The sequence below is a fragment of the Vigna unguiculata genome, chromosome 3, assembly GCF_004118075.2.
Source record: "Vigna unguiculata cultivar IT97K-499-35 chromosome 3, ASM411807v1, whole genome shotgun sequence".
Lineage (NCBI taxonomy): Eukaryota > Viridiplantae > Streptophyta > Magnoliopsida > Fabales > Fabaceae > Vigna > Vigna unguiculata.
This window is the reverse complement of record NC_040281.1, coordinates 2,496,269-2,511,478: the sequence shown is the minus strand read 5'-3', so window position 1 is coordinate 2,511,478 and position 15,210 is coordinate 2,496,269. Positions and strand designations below refer to the sequence as shown.

At 31.7% G+C, this 15,210-nt stretch overlaps 2 protein-coding genes across 5 annotated transcripts; one reads left to right on the top strand and one right to left on the bottom strand.

Annotated features, from left to right (window-relative positions):
- Positions 1–2,807: 2,807 nt before the first annotated feature.
- Positions 2,808–6,574, top strand: LOC114177500 (probable methyltransferase PMT18). Its single transcript, XM_028062875.1, has 6 exons — positions 2,808–3,272; positions 3,486–4,261; positions 4,520–4,730; positions 4,868–5,165; positions 5,631–6,095; positions 6,208–6,574. The coding sequence occupies exons 2-6, from the start codon at positions 3,578–3,580 to the stop codon at positions 6,434–6,436; spliced, it is 1,887 nt and encodes a 628-aa protein (XP_027918676.1). The 5' UTR covers positions 2,808–3,272; positions 3,486–3,577; the 3' UTR covers positions 6,437–6,574.
- A 1,318-nt stretch (positions 6,575–7,892) lies between these two features.
- Positions 7,893–14,057, bottom strand: LOC114178512 (serine/threonine-protein kinase STY13-like). 4 transcript variants are annotated; one of them, XM_028064462.1, is made up of 4 exons: positions 13,813–14,012; positions 13,657–13,714; positions 12,008–13,001; positions 7,893–8,540 (listed from the first exon to the last, which is right to left on the bottom strand). In XM_028064462.1, the coding sequence occupies exons 3-4, from the start codon at positions 12,916–12,918 to the stop codon at positions 8,201–8,203; spliced, it is 1,251 nt and encodes a 416-aa protein (XP_027920263.1). In that variant the 5' UTR covers positions 12,919–13,001; positions 13,657–13,714; positions 13,813–14,012; the 3' UTR covers positions 7,893–8,200. The 4 variants fall into 4 exon arrangements, with proteins under 4 accessions (XP_027920263.1, XP_027920262.1, XP_027920261.1 ...); XM_028064461.1 differs by having other exon boundaries at positions 13,657–13,709; XM_028064460.1 differs by lacking the exon at positions 13,657–13,714 and having other exon boundaries at positions 13,813–14,057.
- Between the last annotated feature and the right edge of the window lie 1,153 nt (positions 14,058–15,210).

Here is a 15,210-nt window from a genome sequence, read left to right as displayed (position 1 = left end):
TCACCTCAAGTCATTGAAAATCAAACATCAAAATAAGTATTTGGTCAAAGTTTTGACCATGTTTTCTATGGCGGTCGATACATTAAACTGTGGATAATGATTTTTATTATACAATTTCGTTGTTTTTTAAAATAGTTTATATAAAATTTTAAATACATCTGAAGTTGCTTGAAAATCCCGTGAGATAAAGAAAAAAAAAAAACTTAATTGCACCTTCAACCAATACATTTATATATATTTTTTCTCTTAGCCTCGGAAGAGTCAAAACCACTCTACACTTAAGTCAAATAAACTCATGTATATTCATTTTCAAAAAAGTATTTTAATAACTAATAAATGTTGAAATGAATAAATTTAGATGAATTAATTTTGCTTTTTTTTATTCCTAATTTCATAAAAGCCTGTATGAATGCGATTTTATATTGTATTTTTAAATAATATAGAATAACAAGGTTGGTGTTATTGAGATAAAAACAAATAGTTGAGCAATTTGAACAATTTCAAAACCATCTAGGTCGTTAGGGTATCATTTTCAATGTTGAAGTTGTGATAGAAATAATAAAGACAAAAATAATCCATAATTAGAATGTTAAGATAGACTAATTCATCCAAGCTTATCATTGATTAACCAAAAATGGCTTAAGATTGATTTTGAAACTTTTTTCAAAAGAATGAGTTGTTTTTAGTAATAAGATAGTTTATTATAATTCTATTTAAATTTTAAGTTTTCGTTCATTATTGTTTTGAAAAATTTATTACTTTTAAAGCAACCTCAATCGTTAAAACTATTATATAAACTGTATATATATTTAGAAAATAATATATCCTTATATGAAAGGTAAATTGATTTATTATTTTTTAATATATTTAATTTTGAAAACAAATCTAATTCATCAATATCTCAAGATTTTAAGGTTTAGGAAGTTTTCTTTGAAAACTATATTGTTTAGTGATTTTGATTTTTTTTAATATTAAATAAAAATATTTTCATATAATTTAAATGGTTCAAATCGTGATAATTGTTTTATCTATTGCGTATAAAAAATAATCTATTATAATGATTGTCAAGCATATTTTAAAATTTAATTTTCAACATTTTTACAAAATGATTATTTCTTTCTACTACTTACGTGTTTTTTGTAAGAAACTTAAATTGTATATCAATTTCGAAATCTTTTACAAAAATCAATGCATTTTTTAATTAATTTCTCATATACCTTTTTAAAATATAAAGAAGAATTCTTAATTTTTTAATTATTGAATGACATCACTAATTAATGACACACTTATCTTTTTATTGTAATTTTTTTTACAAAGTTAACCACAGATAAATATATAGTGTCAAATAATTATTTGTGACAAAAATTTTAAACTTAAAAGTCGTTAAACAATTAACTTCATTTTTTATTTTATAATTATCGCTAATTACAATCAATTCTAATAAAACATTTATTATTTGTGAAATATGAAATCTTAACACTTTCATACTTTAGTATAAAAGTATACTTTAGTATAAAACTACAACCTTTATTTACGTAATAAGATTTGTTTTTTATATAATTTTATATTTATTACTTAATTTATCAGTTATTTTTATTAAATATATTATAAACTTGTAAGATATTAGCTCATTTTACAACTATCAACTAAATGTTTTACCAAACATGTTCACAGTCTTAACTGCCTTTTCCACTCTTTAATCTAAAAGCATTAATACTATCATTTAAATATCACGATGTTTTGAATTATGGACTAAAATGTATAACTAATTTACTTGTTTTTGAATTTAAAGCATTTAATTCGTAAAGGCAGTATCAAAACCCGATTTTGATGACTAAATTTTCGATGGAAAGAAATAAAATCATGAATGAGAAGTGTAGTGCATTATTGTTATATAGAGAAAAGTCATTTCAAGTTTCATATTTGTTTTCCTTTTCCTAATATTTGGTACCTAAGCTTTTCACAACTTCAAGTTTTCACAACTTTTCTCACATGCCTAACCTTTATTTAATGCTAAGGAATCAAATGACTTGTAAAATCCAGATCCTATTTATTTAGAACCATCTCATTTTAAAAGAATAGAGATAAAATGAATTAAGTTGTCCCCTAATTATATAATCAATTTATTAACTTTAACTTTTACAAAAACTTTCTTATTTAACTTATTTAAAAATATAAAATGAGTTATTGATATATTATTTTTTTTTAAAGAATAAATTATATAAATGATATGAATTCAATCACCGAATTAGTTGTTATTACTTTTAGAATAATGATATTATGATTGTCGTTTTTTAACTTTTATCTTTTAGGTCGCAGCATACTGATCATTGATTAATACATTTTCTTTTAAAAAATTAATAACTCACGCACGAATTAAATAAATGAGAGTCATAGTATAATTTTTATTATTTTTAATCTAAAATCTTAAGAGTCATAGTATAATTTTTATTATTTTTAATCTAAAATCTTAAGTATTGAATTTATGAATTTTTTTTATATTACGTTCAATATCAGGATCTTTCTTTAGGCAAAAATGTTGGATTTGGTAGGCCATTTGGATTGAAATTGGCCTAACATGCCACAGTGAAACACTAAACAATGATGCAAACTGCGAATCAGATACATATTCTTAGTACTTTTTTTCCATAACACGACTATCACCTAAGTATTATTCGAAGATCCAAATTAAATAAAATTGTTGATAAGAATGAAAGGGATAAAAAAAAAAAAACTCGAACCTAGTTTTATATATATTGCATATGTATTTGTACTAAAAGGAACAAACAATTAACAATCTTCATAGAATGAGTGACAGAAGAGTAAATAGAGGCTACCATGTCTCATCATTTGCCATCTCAACAAATAGTTTTTTTGACCAAATCCAACTTTTTTATTTTTCTTTTCTTCTTTCATTTCTCTGGATGAACTACAAACTAGGGAACAATGGAAGATGCAAAATTAAGCTACAAACAAACCCCACATTCCTTTTCTTTCAACCATTTTTGTTTTCCTCTTTTGTTCTTAACATCTTCATATATAATAAATGTACACATTCTTCTAGGCTTCTCAACACCACCTTTGCTATCTATCTCACAACAAATTCACTTTTTTTTTCTTTTCTTTTCCTTTGCTGCTTTTCTCTTCACTTCAAAACCTTGTCATCTATGGATTATTTATAAATGGGATAGAACAATAGATCCCCAGTTATATGAGGAAGTTTGCATTCTCACTGTAGAATATCAACACTGTATTTCACTCAAAACTTTCAGGTATGCTCTTTTCTTCCCTTTCTCACTGTAGAATATCAATTCAGAAGAATGCTGCTGCTAAATTTCAGAATCCATATTCCCACTGTTAATATGTTGGGTTTATTTATTTTTTTTTCGAGTTATGAGTTTTTAATTTATGAGTTTTTCATAACTTTGTCATTTTTCTAGCACTGTGCACGTGGCTAACACATTCAATTGTCATTGTTGTTGCAGCTTCATGTATCTCAAACAATTGTGATCATAATAAACCCATATTACTCCTTTTACTTGAAAATTTGCTCAGAGGTGAAAAGGCAGAAGGGAAAATGGGGAAGGAAGGATCGCCAAAACCTCATACTCCGTTTGAAACAAGGAGAAACCGTTTGACATGGATTTTAGGGGTGAGTGGACTGTGCATTTTATCATACGTAATGGGTGCATGGAGGAACACTCCAACACCCAATAGCCAATCTGATATCTACTCCAAAGTAGACTGCAATGTTGGGTCAACTTCATCAGGCACAGCATCTTCAGCAGTTCAATCATCAGCAACAAACTTAGACTTCGAAAGTCACCATCAAATTGATATAACAAATTCTGCAGGGATACAAGATATTCCACCATGTGACATATCACTCAGTGAATACACTCCGTGCCAAGATCGAGATAGGGGTCGAAGATTTGACCGTAATATGTTGAAGTATAGGGAGAGGCATTGCCCCAGCAAGGAGGAACAATTGTTTTGCCTTATACCAGCTCCACCAAAGTATAAGCCACCCTTCAAATGGCCTCAGAGCAGAGATTATGCTTGGTATGACAATATTCCACACAAAGAACTCAGCATTGAGAAAGCCGTTCAAAACTGGATTCAAGTTGAAGGTGACAGATTCAGATTCCCCGGAGGAGGTACCATGTTTCCACGTGGAGCTGATGCATACATTGATGACATTAATGAGCTTATTCCCCTCACCACCGGTACTATCAGAACTGCAATTGATACCGGCTGTGGTGTAAGTTACTCGATCTTAATCCTAAAGCACACATCCAAAATCAAATCTTTAGCCTCATTTCTATGCACTCTCAATATAAATATTCTACATTGTGTATCATCATATCAATATCTGGTTGGATAGTATTGTAAAAATCTTCACTGTGTGTTGTGTATACTATTTGCTTTTGTTCATTGAAGTTCATTCAACAAATATGTTTTTGTTGTGAAGGATGTGTTGCTTATACTTAATTCCTTCTTTCAAATCTGAATTGTAAAGGTTGCAAGTTGGGGTGCTTATCTTTTGAAAAGGGACATCGTAGCTATGTCCTTTGCACCAAGGGATACACATGAAGCTCAGGTCCAGTTTGCATTGGAAAGAGGAGTTCCAGCAATGATAGGTGTGATGGCTTCACAGAGAACTCCATACCCAGCAAGGGCGTTCGATATGGCTCATTGTTCTCGTTGCTTGATCCCTTGGGAAAAATTTGGTATTCACACTTCTCTTATGATGATGGCCCTTGTTTTCACTGGGTATTACTAATCAAGAAGATCTATAAAATGGGACCATTTTTTGGCTGAATTCATAAACTGTACTTGATCAAGTGTGTGTGATTTCCATTCACAGATGGTTTGTACTTGATCGAAGTGGATAGAATTCTGAGGCCTGGTGGGTATTGGATTCTCTCTGGGCCACCTATTCGATGGAAAACCTACTGGAGGGGGTGGGAGAGGACCCAAGAGGATTTGAAGCAGGAACAAGACGCCATTGAAGAAGTGGCAAAACGCATATGCTGGACCAAAGTGGTTGAGAAGGATGACTTAGCCATTTGGCAAAAGCCTAAAAACCACGTTGGATGTAAACAAACTAAACAGGTTTATAAAACACCACATCTATGCCAATCCGACAATGCTGACAGGGCTTGGTAATTCTTTAGCTAATTTCTATTGCAACTAAACTCATTTTCTGTGTTATTCCTCTACTATATCTTTAAAATACATTGATACTCACTGATTCTGATGTTTTCGGTATATTTTGAAAGTTTAGTAAAGAACCACACAAAAATAATAATAAAGAATCTAGACTCGTAAAAATCAACATCTCATTTTGGAGTAGTTCAATGCTTTAGTTTGTTTAAATGGAAAAACGTGTTATGATGTCAATCTCTTAAATAGGTATGTGTTCTCTGAGATATCTGAGTACATTGTTTTCGTGCTGATAATCAAATAACTGTTGCCAAGACCAAATGTTGATTTTGGTAATAGCAGTAATAGTGTTATGATTATTGCATCTAAGATTTGTTCTTTCTACAATGGGTATGATCGCTTTATTACATGATTAAAAATCTTGGTTGTTCAAGCTATTTTCTTTGTTTGATTGCATTGAAAAGGTACCAAGATTTGGAAAAGTGCATAACTCCATTGCCAGAAGTTAGCAGCTCAGACAAAATAGCTGGTGGGGCACTAGAAAAATGGCCTAAGCGTGCATTTGCCGTCCCTCCTCGAATCAGCAGTGGTTCAATCCCGAACATCGATGAGGAGAAATTTCAAAAGGACAACGAATTGTGGAGGGAAAGAATAGCACATTACAAGCATCTGGTTCCTCTTCACCAAGGAAAATATAGAAACGTGATGGACATGAATGCTTATCTTGGTGGGTTTGCAGCAGCCTTAATGAAATATCCAGTGTGGGTTATGAATGTTGTTCCCTCAAATTCAGACCATGACACACTCGGTGCAATTTATGAACGAGGTTTCATTGGAACTTACCAAGATTGGTGCGAAGGTTTTTCAACTTATCCAAGAACATATGATCTCATCCATGCTGCTAATGTTTTTGGCATATATCAGGACAGGTGGGTGAACATTTGGACATTATCTAATGAGTTATCTAGCTTATGTTGTTTCTCTCCACATAGTTATGTCTTATTATCTGGTTTTGATTTGGTCAATTGTTGTGTGTGAAAGGTGCAACATTACTCTTATACTACTGGAGATGGATAGAATTTTGAGGCCTGAAGGTACTGCTATATTCAGAGAGACAGTGGAGGTTCTGGTGAAGATTAAAACCATTACTGATGCAATGAGATGGAAGAGCAGTATAATGGATCATGAAAGTGGACCCTTCAACCCTGAAAAGATTCTTGTTGCTGGAAAAACTTACTGGACTGCAGAAGTTAAAGAGAAACCAGTCTAGCAGATAGGGTTATTTTAAAATTCTGTGTTCTTATACCTTTTTGTTTTACTTCTTAGAAATTAAATTGTAATTAGATGCTTGTTTTACCTTGCATTTTTGTCTAGACATATTCTTCCTATTTTATTCCCTTACTTAAATTAATTTATCAGAACATCCCAAAATTGTTATCCTATTTTATTGCCTATTTATCTTTTTCCAAGATGAGGTTTTACACTTTTCATAAATGCATTACCATAAGGCCAATGTTAGTTTTATCACTCTCATAACAAAATGTAATAACTTCTGACTCTAATTACTTAAATTGCTTTTGTGAATGATAAAGGCCAAACATTAAAACGCAGTGTTGAAATTAGATTAGAATGAAAAGTGTTATATGTCTATCCTTAATTTTCCTACCCCTTAAAACATTTAATAAAATAATATTATAATTGATTTATCTCAAACTACTTACATTTTAAAATAAAAAATGTAATATAAAATAAAAGATGTCATGTTATTTGGTATTTAAACGTGGTTAATAAAAAAAATAGTATTTATATACCAGCATCCCGCTAGAATGGCAAGTAGCTTTAGATTTTGTGGTTTCATCATAAATACTTTTATTTGGTTGGCGATTTACTCTGAGTATCCCATGATGAATATATCAAGGTTACAACAAAAATATTTACATGCATAAAAACGCATAAAAAGGGGAAAGGTACTAGAATGCAACGTCACAGAAAAAATCTTTGATCGGAAACCAATTTTGCTTTCGTATCTTGTGAGGAGTATTTTTCTTACCCTCTTCTCTACTTTTAACCTTAAACTACTTAACTCTTTTTTTTTCTCACAAGATTGGTATGCATCAGTTAAAGTTCTAATACTGTTGAAAATATTTCTTAGCAAAGAACGGCAAATTCTAAGCAAGTTCTAATTGCACTCCACAAATGTTTTGCATCAGAAAAAGTTAGAAGCAATACGCTATTTAGACGGAAAAAGGAGTTTGATGCAATACATGAAAAAGATGAGATATACAAAGAGTAATATCATTGAATGAAGAATGTTATAGAATGAGCGGTGTTAGAGGCTTCAGAAGTATTCACTAGTCAGATAAAATTTGAAGAAGTTAAAGATCAATCGAGAGTAGTATAATTTTATCAAACTCGATGGAATAAAATTTCTTCTCTAGTCCATAACTAAAGTAAACAAAAGATAAATTTAAGGACGAGAGTAAATTGATAACAACGAAACATCTAAAAAAATAACATTCGCCAATGGCAATGAGATCCACCTGCACAGAAAATACAAAAACGTCACACGTTAGTTAGCTTTAAACACAGTTCACATTTTAACCAAAATTCATAACGATTCAAATTGCCACCTTTTTTTCCTAACAAAATCATGTTTAGAAAAAATTTGTCGATAATTTAGGGGTGTAGTTGAATTTAAGCCCCGGTATGGTGCAATGCAAGCGACATAAACAGCAAAAGTTTTCGCCCATGATCTCATTGCCTTCTGAACTCAAGCTATACATAACTGTAAAACATGCATGTATTACATACACCATCTCCTCTTTACTAATTCAGAACAGACATTCAGTAATAAGAAACCGAATAAGCAAAAGGTCCTCCAGATAAGATTTTCATTTTTTTTCTTCAGAAGAAATAAATAAAACACACAAATACACAAAGCTATTATATAGTCACCCTTCACTACCAGAGTTTCATCTTGCTCCCAAATTTTCCAGTCTATGTTTATATGACTTTTGCATTTGCAGTTGCAGGATCAGTCAGCAGTCATTGGTTGAGTCATGCAACACCTGAACCGGGCCTTCCGAACCGTTGTCAAGATCTCAGTCTCTGCATTCTCAAGCATTCCAACAACTTCAGCAAATGGTGGCCTCACATCAGGGTTGGGATCCCAGCATCTTGTCATGATGTCACGCAGAACAGGTAGGCAGTCATTGGGTATGATCGGACGAACATTTTTGTTCACAACTGCAAATGCTGCCTGCACTGCTGTCATGTTCTGAAATGGAAGCATACCGGTGATGAGTTCCCATAGAACAATTCCGAAGCTATATACATCCACCTTTTGTGTGTATGGCCTGTGCTGGATCATCTCCCTGCAGTTCATCAGCGAACAACATATCTAAATACTACACCAAATTAACTTTTAAACAAACAAATAACACACTTAAAACTAGTTATGAATTTCTACATTTCAAACATATTCGACAGCTGGATTTTGGATTTTGGTGATTGAAGAAACATGAAAACATGCAGACTCTCAATCTGACTTGATTAGTAATATTATGTATCATGAATGGAGCTGTTCATCTACATTATAATTACTGGTACAAAATTGCATAAATCTCCCACATGGTATTAGTATTGATTACCAGCTAGTTCTAGAAAGCTAACAACATACCTCATTCAGCAGAGAATAATCTTAGAAAGAAATAAGAAAGAAAGAAAAGGTAAATATATCATTAATCATTATAAGAAAGTCATAAAAAAAAACAGCTAAATGGCATTCCAATTCATCTGAATATCTAACAAGTAATGCAATTTACGAATGATACACATCAATGTCCAGCCTTAAATACTCCCCCTTACCCATAGTATTATCCTTCTGAGTCACCAAATTAGTAAACCTCAAAGATTTAGTCCATCACTAAATTAATACCTCAGTGGTCTAAAGTGGACTGAAGAAATAACAAAAAGAATATTTGGGAAACTGATATGGCAACAAATTAAACCTTTCATAGATTAATTTGCTGACAAAATCATTGGAGGGCTAAAATGATGACAAGAAATTTTGAAGGATCAAATTGAAATCCTACGCTGTTAATAAAATGAGTTTAATCTTGAAGCACTTGTAAAACTGTCAACAAATTAAACCCAACATATGCTTTTAAAGTGGCTATTACAAAAATCAACTATCATCGAATGTATTGAAATTCATTAGCAGTTGACATTGTAAATATTATTACACTACCAATCTAATTCAACTAAGTTTACAAAATATTTCTTTGCTTAGATAAATAAAACTTAAAACAATCATCATAATATATACATGCACTGTTTCAAAAGTAATAAAGTAAGCTTATTCAACCAAACTAACAGTTTCAATAATATCTCTTATGTACCACCAAAATAATGTTAGAAATGCATAACAAGATATTAGTAAAGCATTTGAAAAGAAAAACTCAAACATTTACAAGGGTCAGCATGACCACTTAGTTTCTTTTTGCATAGAAGAGATGCCCTTCAGGACACCGAGAGAATTACAACAATAAACACGTCTTTTATCCTGTGTTGGGTCAGCCACAAGAAACAATCACCTTATCTATTTATATTCCTCCATATAAATTCCATGTTACCATTTCTGTAAGAAGACTAAATCCTACCGCTCAATACAGTTAAATTAACTAATCAGACAGTGTAACAGTTCAAATAAAGACATTGGAGACATGTCATTAAATATTACAAAAAAAATAATTAATAGGATCTATTTCAAAGAAGAGAGCATGAAAGAGGTTAAAATAGAAACATAACTCACTCATGCAATGATTGTGACCCATCAAGGCATCACCACCTGCGTCATGATACGCACGAGATAATGCAGGAATGTAATAGGATATGCCCATAATCAAACAGTTTCACGCTTCATAACAATACTACAATATAGTTAAACTGCTAAGCTTCAACCCAGGGCTACGCAGGCAACAATATAGCAAGACAAGAAACCAACGCATGAAGCATGAAGCTTATAGTGCGGTCTAGGGATGGTCAAATGTAAACCTATATGGGAAAATATAGGTCAGACCAGCTGGGTCACCCAGAGATGGATTAGTTAAAGGAGAGCACCACGGCATATTTCTTGAACCAAAATGTATTCTTCACTTGAACCAAACATAACAGAATATGAAAGTTATCTAAAGATTACACCATCCTGTCTACCTTATTCCATGCCAGTCAGACAACTAGATCATTGAGTAGTCATAAACAGGAGCCACAACAACCCTATCAGGTACACATCAGTATGTATAGGGTACATATATGAATGCATACCCAATACTCACCGACCAAGAGTATTGGTTTAAGGCAAAAAGAAACACAAACTGCAACTTCACTTCTTCCCAACTTCCCCCTTCTCTAAATACTTCTGCCCACTTAATAAGAACTTATGGACATTTTAGTTTTTCTTGTTTGATAGCATCATCCACAGTCTCCAAATCACGCCATTATATTAAAATAATAAACACATAAAAGACAAGAACATACAACCACTTTCACTTCCCCAATTCAAATACAAGAAACAAAAATTCACTCTGCCAAAAATGCCCTACAAAATACCAGAAAGCGGTAAAAAACAACTTAGCCTCACCTTGCCATCGCAGTTTACCCTAAACCACAACAAGATCACTAACTGAAAACCAAGCAGTGGCCACTTTGATTCATTTAACTTCTGGTTGACAGGGGGTAGTAACTAGAAAGACTTTACTAATAGGACAAGCACATATTGGATTTGTCTGAAGAATGAGCAATAGGTTTTAAGCATTGTTCTAGGGTATCAAAAACTAGGTCAATGATCCCCTAAGCAGGATTTGCCAACTCTACCACCAAAGTATTTGTACCATGGTTAGTAGTTGCTAGCCAGCAGAGTGTATGCATCAACACAAATAAATCAAGCCAGAGATATGAAGACTTAACAAAAGAAAAAAATACCCAGGGATTCACAAATCCATCCTGCCAAAATTTTCTAATGTCAGATTAAAAGATTGATTGTATTCCAAGTAAGGATTTGGGCAGGCTGGGTACACAAATAAAATTGACAGCACCATTGTCAAAAAAGAATTTATAAGCCCATAATTGCGAACAAGTCACAAGAAAAAAGGAAAAAGTTTAACAAGAATATAAACAAGTAGGATCCAAAACCAAGACTAATTTTTAAAACTTCCAATCATGGCAACTTCCAAAAAATACCATTATCATTAAAGCTTGCTTCTAAAACAAATGACACAACACTCAAGCTTCACTTGGATAACCTGACTGCAATTGTCTTTCTGGTAATGTAGACATGCCTTACCATTTGGGTCAAAACAAATGAGACAGAAGAAGATTTCCTTCCACTTCTTGATGCATGAAAATGTATAATAAGAAGACTATGTGAGACAAAATGCATATCATAATTAAGTTATAGTGAAAAATATTTAGCTAACATTAAAAATTACAAAAATAATACAACATGGTTAACCAGAGCCATGCAACATTAAAGCCAGAAAAAGCAAACAAAAAAAGTTGTACACTGAAAGCATACATCTCATAAGGAAATTGCATAATTACTATTTCAGCTGTATATGCCATTTCTGTTCAGGATCACAATTCACAAACAACTGATTAGGAACAAAGAAAACAAGCTATAGAAAATGAGCAACAGTTTGTTAGCAGCATTTGAAATATAAGCATTATTCCCTTAAATACCTTTAAAAAGTTAACTATAATAGAGAAGCTGTCCAAAAAAAGCCAGAAACAAAGAAGCAATAAAGCATATTAATATTAAAACAAGAGCAGTAGATGATCTTACGGAGCCATCCAACGGTATGTTCCAGTCTCAGGTGTCATCCCTTCAGTTTGAACCTCAATTCGGGCAACTCCAAAGTCAGCAATTTTAATTGACTTGTCACCAAAAATCAAAAGATTATCAGATTTCAAGTCCCTGTGGATCAACCCAAGGCCATGAACATAAGCCATCCCCCTTGCAACATCCAAAGCTTGCTTCACAGCTAATTTGAGGGGAACTGATCGCTTTTGCCGCTTCATTAGAAATTGTCGAACTGAACCACCTTTAGCATACTCAGTCACAATGCACCACACCATTGGCTTACGGCATGCGCCAATAAATCGAACAATGTTAGGATGTTTTAGGGTAGCCAACATCATGACCTCCTGCTGGAATTGCTGTTCCATCAATTGAGCCTTTGCTGGATCATTCTCCGGCCTCTCCAATATTTTAATAGCAACATCTTCACCATTGTAAGTACCTCTGTAGAGTTTTCCAAAGGCTCCTTGTGCAAAAGGCTCACCCATATTGAGTTTCCTCAAATCAATTGTCCACTCATCAAAATTGTCAAGCCCTTCAGTAGGAGAACTGTTGTCCATTAGAGCTTGAGCTAAAGCATCATCACTCAATGCATGGGTAACTCTTCCCCGACGATTGGCACTATGTGCAACAGAGTAGTTGTCATTGGCACGCCTCCGCAACCCTTGGTGGTCCAACATGCGAGTATGGGAATCATTGGACCCAACACTGCTATTATCAATAGACATCGCAACAGATCCTCCACCGTTACTTGTCTGTAAGCTCCCAACGCTGTCAATTGACATATTGGTACCCTCCCCAAGCTTATGGTAGAAGCCTTGAGAGAAATCATAGTAGTTGTTATTATTTTTGTTGAGATCTATTATTCCCGGGAATTTCGCACCACCTTCCAACATTTTTCACACAGAAGAGCAAAGCCTTCAAGCACTATTATTCTTCAGCATCAGAGACTGTAAATCAAATCACACCTGGAGAAACCCTAAATCCAAAACAAACCCACATAAGAATTTAGCACTTCAATCAACATAAAAAATTTAATAACACCAACAATGACAACATTCATGTATGCATTGGTCTCATCATCAATTACAAAAGCCAGTAAGGGAAAAAAAACTAGTGCTATTAAGATTGCAAACCAGATTTGTGAAAAAAAAAAAGTAGCATGCAAAAGCTGGTCCAGATATCATAACCAAATAAAAAACACATCCAGTATCCAATAACATCAGTTCTTTCCAAACTTAAAACAAAATGCATGTTACATAACTTAATTAAAAAAAGGAAAACAATTAAACACAAATACGGCCCCATCAAATAAATTCCAGAAGCAAACCCGCAAAGACCAGATTTACAAGTCTATCCTTGTGCAAATCAAGGCATACCCATACTTCTCCCGAACAAAACCACTTTCCAAGACAACAATTAAAAAATTAACGCCAATTAAATGAAATCCACCGATTAGAAGCCAGGAACTCCAGTAGCTACTCATGTCTAGCACATCAAACACAGAGCAAGCAAAATTCAAATAGAATTTCTCAAGAGCACAAACAGGCAGATAGACCAAAGCACCGACAAGACACAAACAAGTCAATAATTACAAAAAATCACAAAAAGCTATATATAGAAAACACTAAAACCTCCCAATCCAGCTTTGCAGTCAAATCTCACACAAATACTGACGAAGCCGTCACTGATCTTACAAAACAGAAGCAAAATAGTGAAAACATGAACAAACCCTAAAATCTGAAAAGGGTTTAGAAGCAAAAGGTTAAGAAGAGACGAAAAACGCGTACCTCAAGGGAGAGGGCTCAGATTAACTACACGAACTGTGGTAAGAGAGTCGTCGAAAGGAAGGTGGAGAGATCGAAGAGAGAAAAAACAAAAGGAAATGGACAAGATTGAGTTCTTCCCGTACAAAGGAAGCCAGAGACCAGAGAAGAAGCACAGAAGGAAATGAAATGGATGACTTTCTTTTGATTTTTCTATTTATTTATCAGGTTTTTATATGCCTAGTCTTTTTCCCCTCCTCTTCTAACATTCTAAGTCTTCATAGCTTCTTTTTTTTCTTCACTCCTTTTATTCTTTTTATTTATTATTTTATTATTTACTTTTAACGTTATTAAATATACACGTCACTTATGTGAACTCATCTCAGGATTCTTACAGTTACTTTCCTAATTTATACTTTTTATAAAATATAAATATAATAATGCTTTTATTTAGTTATTAAAATAAATATTTATTTTTAAACAAAAAAATAGTCTTATTTATATGTCATGCAAGTATAATTGAATAAAGAAATCTTCTAAAACTTAAGTCTCTTATATCATAAAAATATTTTAAAAAATATAAATGATATTTACATAAAAATAATAATCTTAAATGACTAATATGTAGAAATTATAAATGTTTACACATATATCTTATGAAGCTTATTTTCATTATTGTTCATACTTATTTAAAAAAAAAGTTATAATTCAAAATCTTGCAATTTTTTTCTCATTAAATTACGTTAGCTTGATATAAAACTTAATATAGTTTGTATTAAATAAGACTTTTTATTCTTAAAATATAAAAAATAAAACATAAAAATTGTAAAATAAAATATCACAAATTTAAATATATAAAAATTAAATCAAAACCTTATATAATAATTTAGGCAATACATATAAGTTACTCAAATTTAGAAAAAATTACTAGAATGTCATTTATTACAAATATAAATATTTAATACAAATTTTGTACTTACGAATTGTTAAAATTAAAGTAAATTGATTATAAACTAAAGAAAATTACATGTATAAATAATATAAGTGTATTATATCTTATTAAAATAATATATTTATTTATATCCTATTATTATTAGCAACAATGGCTAAATTAATGAAATATTTTGCTAATATATATATATATATATATATATATATATATATATATATAATTTCATTTTTAATCATTTTCTTTAAAATTGATCTAATAAACTTTTGAGTAATTTAAAAATGAGTTATTATTGAAATTTTCAATTTTATAATTCTTTTGTAATATCTTACTTTTCAAATTAACAATATTGATATATCAATATCATAGGTTAGTGTGTCATTAATATAACTATATGTTAATTTTAAATTAATAAAATTATTATTATTATTACAAGTAAAATTAATATATGTACTAAATATTAATATTAAAAA

What these genes read in the sequence shown, in the direction of transcription:
- LOC114177500 (XM_028062875.1), top strand. Translation starts at nt 3,578, where the DNA reads ATGGGGAAGGAAGGATCGCCAAAACCTCATACTCCGTTTGAAACAAGG. An exon ending in CAATTGATACCGGCTGTGGT is followed by an intron (nt 4,262 to 4,519) that starts GTAAGTTACTCG and finishes TGAATTGTAAAG; the next exon opens with GTTGCAAGTTGGGGTGCTTA. An exon ending in GACAATGCTGACAGGGCTTG is followed by an intron (nt 5,166 to 5,630) that starts GTAATTCTTTAG and finishes TGCATTGAAAAG; the next exon opens with GTACCAAGATTTGGAAAAGT.
- LOC114178512 (XM_028064460.1), bottom strand. Translation starts at nt 12,918, where the DNA reads ATGTTGGAAGGTGGTGCGAAATTCCCGGGAATAATAGATCTCAACAAA. An exon ending in ACATACCGTTGGATGGCTCC is followed by an intron (nt 8,541 to 12,007) that starts GTAAGATCATCT and finishes GATGAACTGCAG; the next exon opens with GGAGATGATCCAGCACAGGC.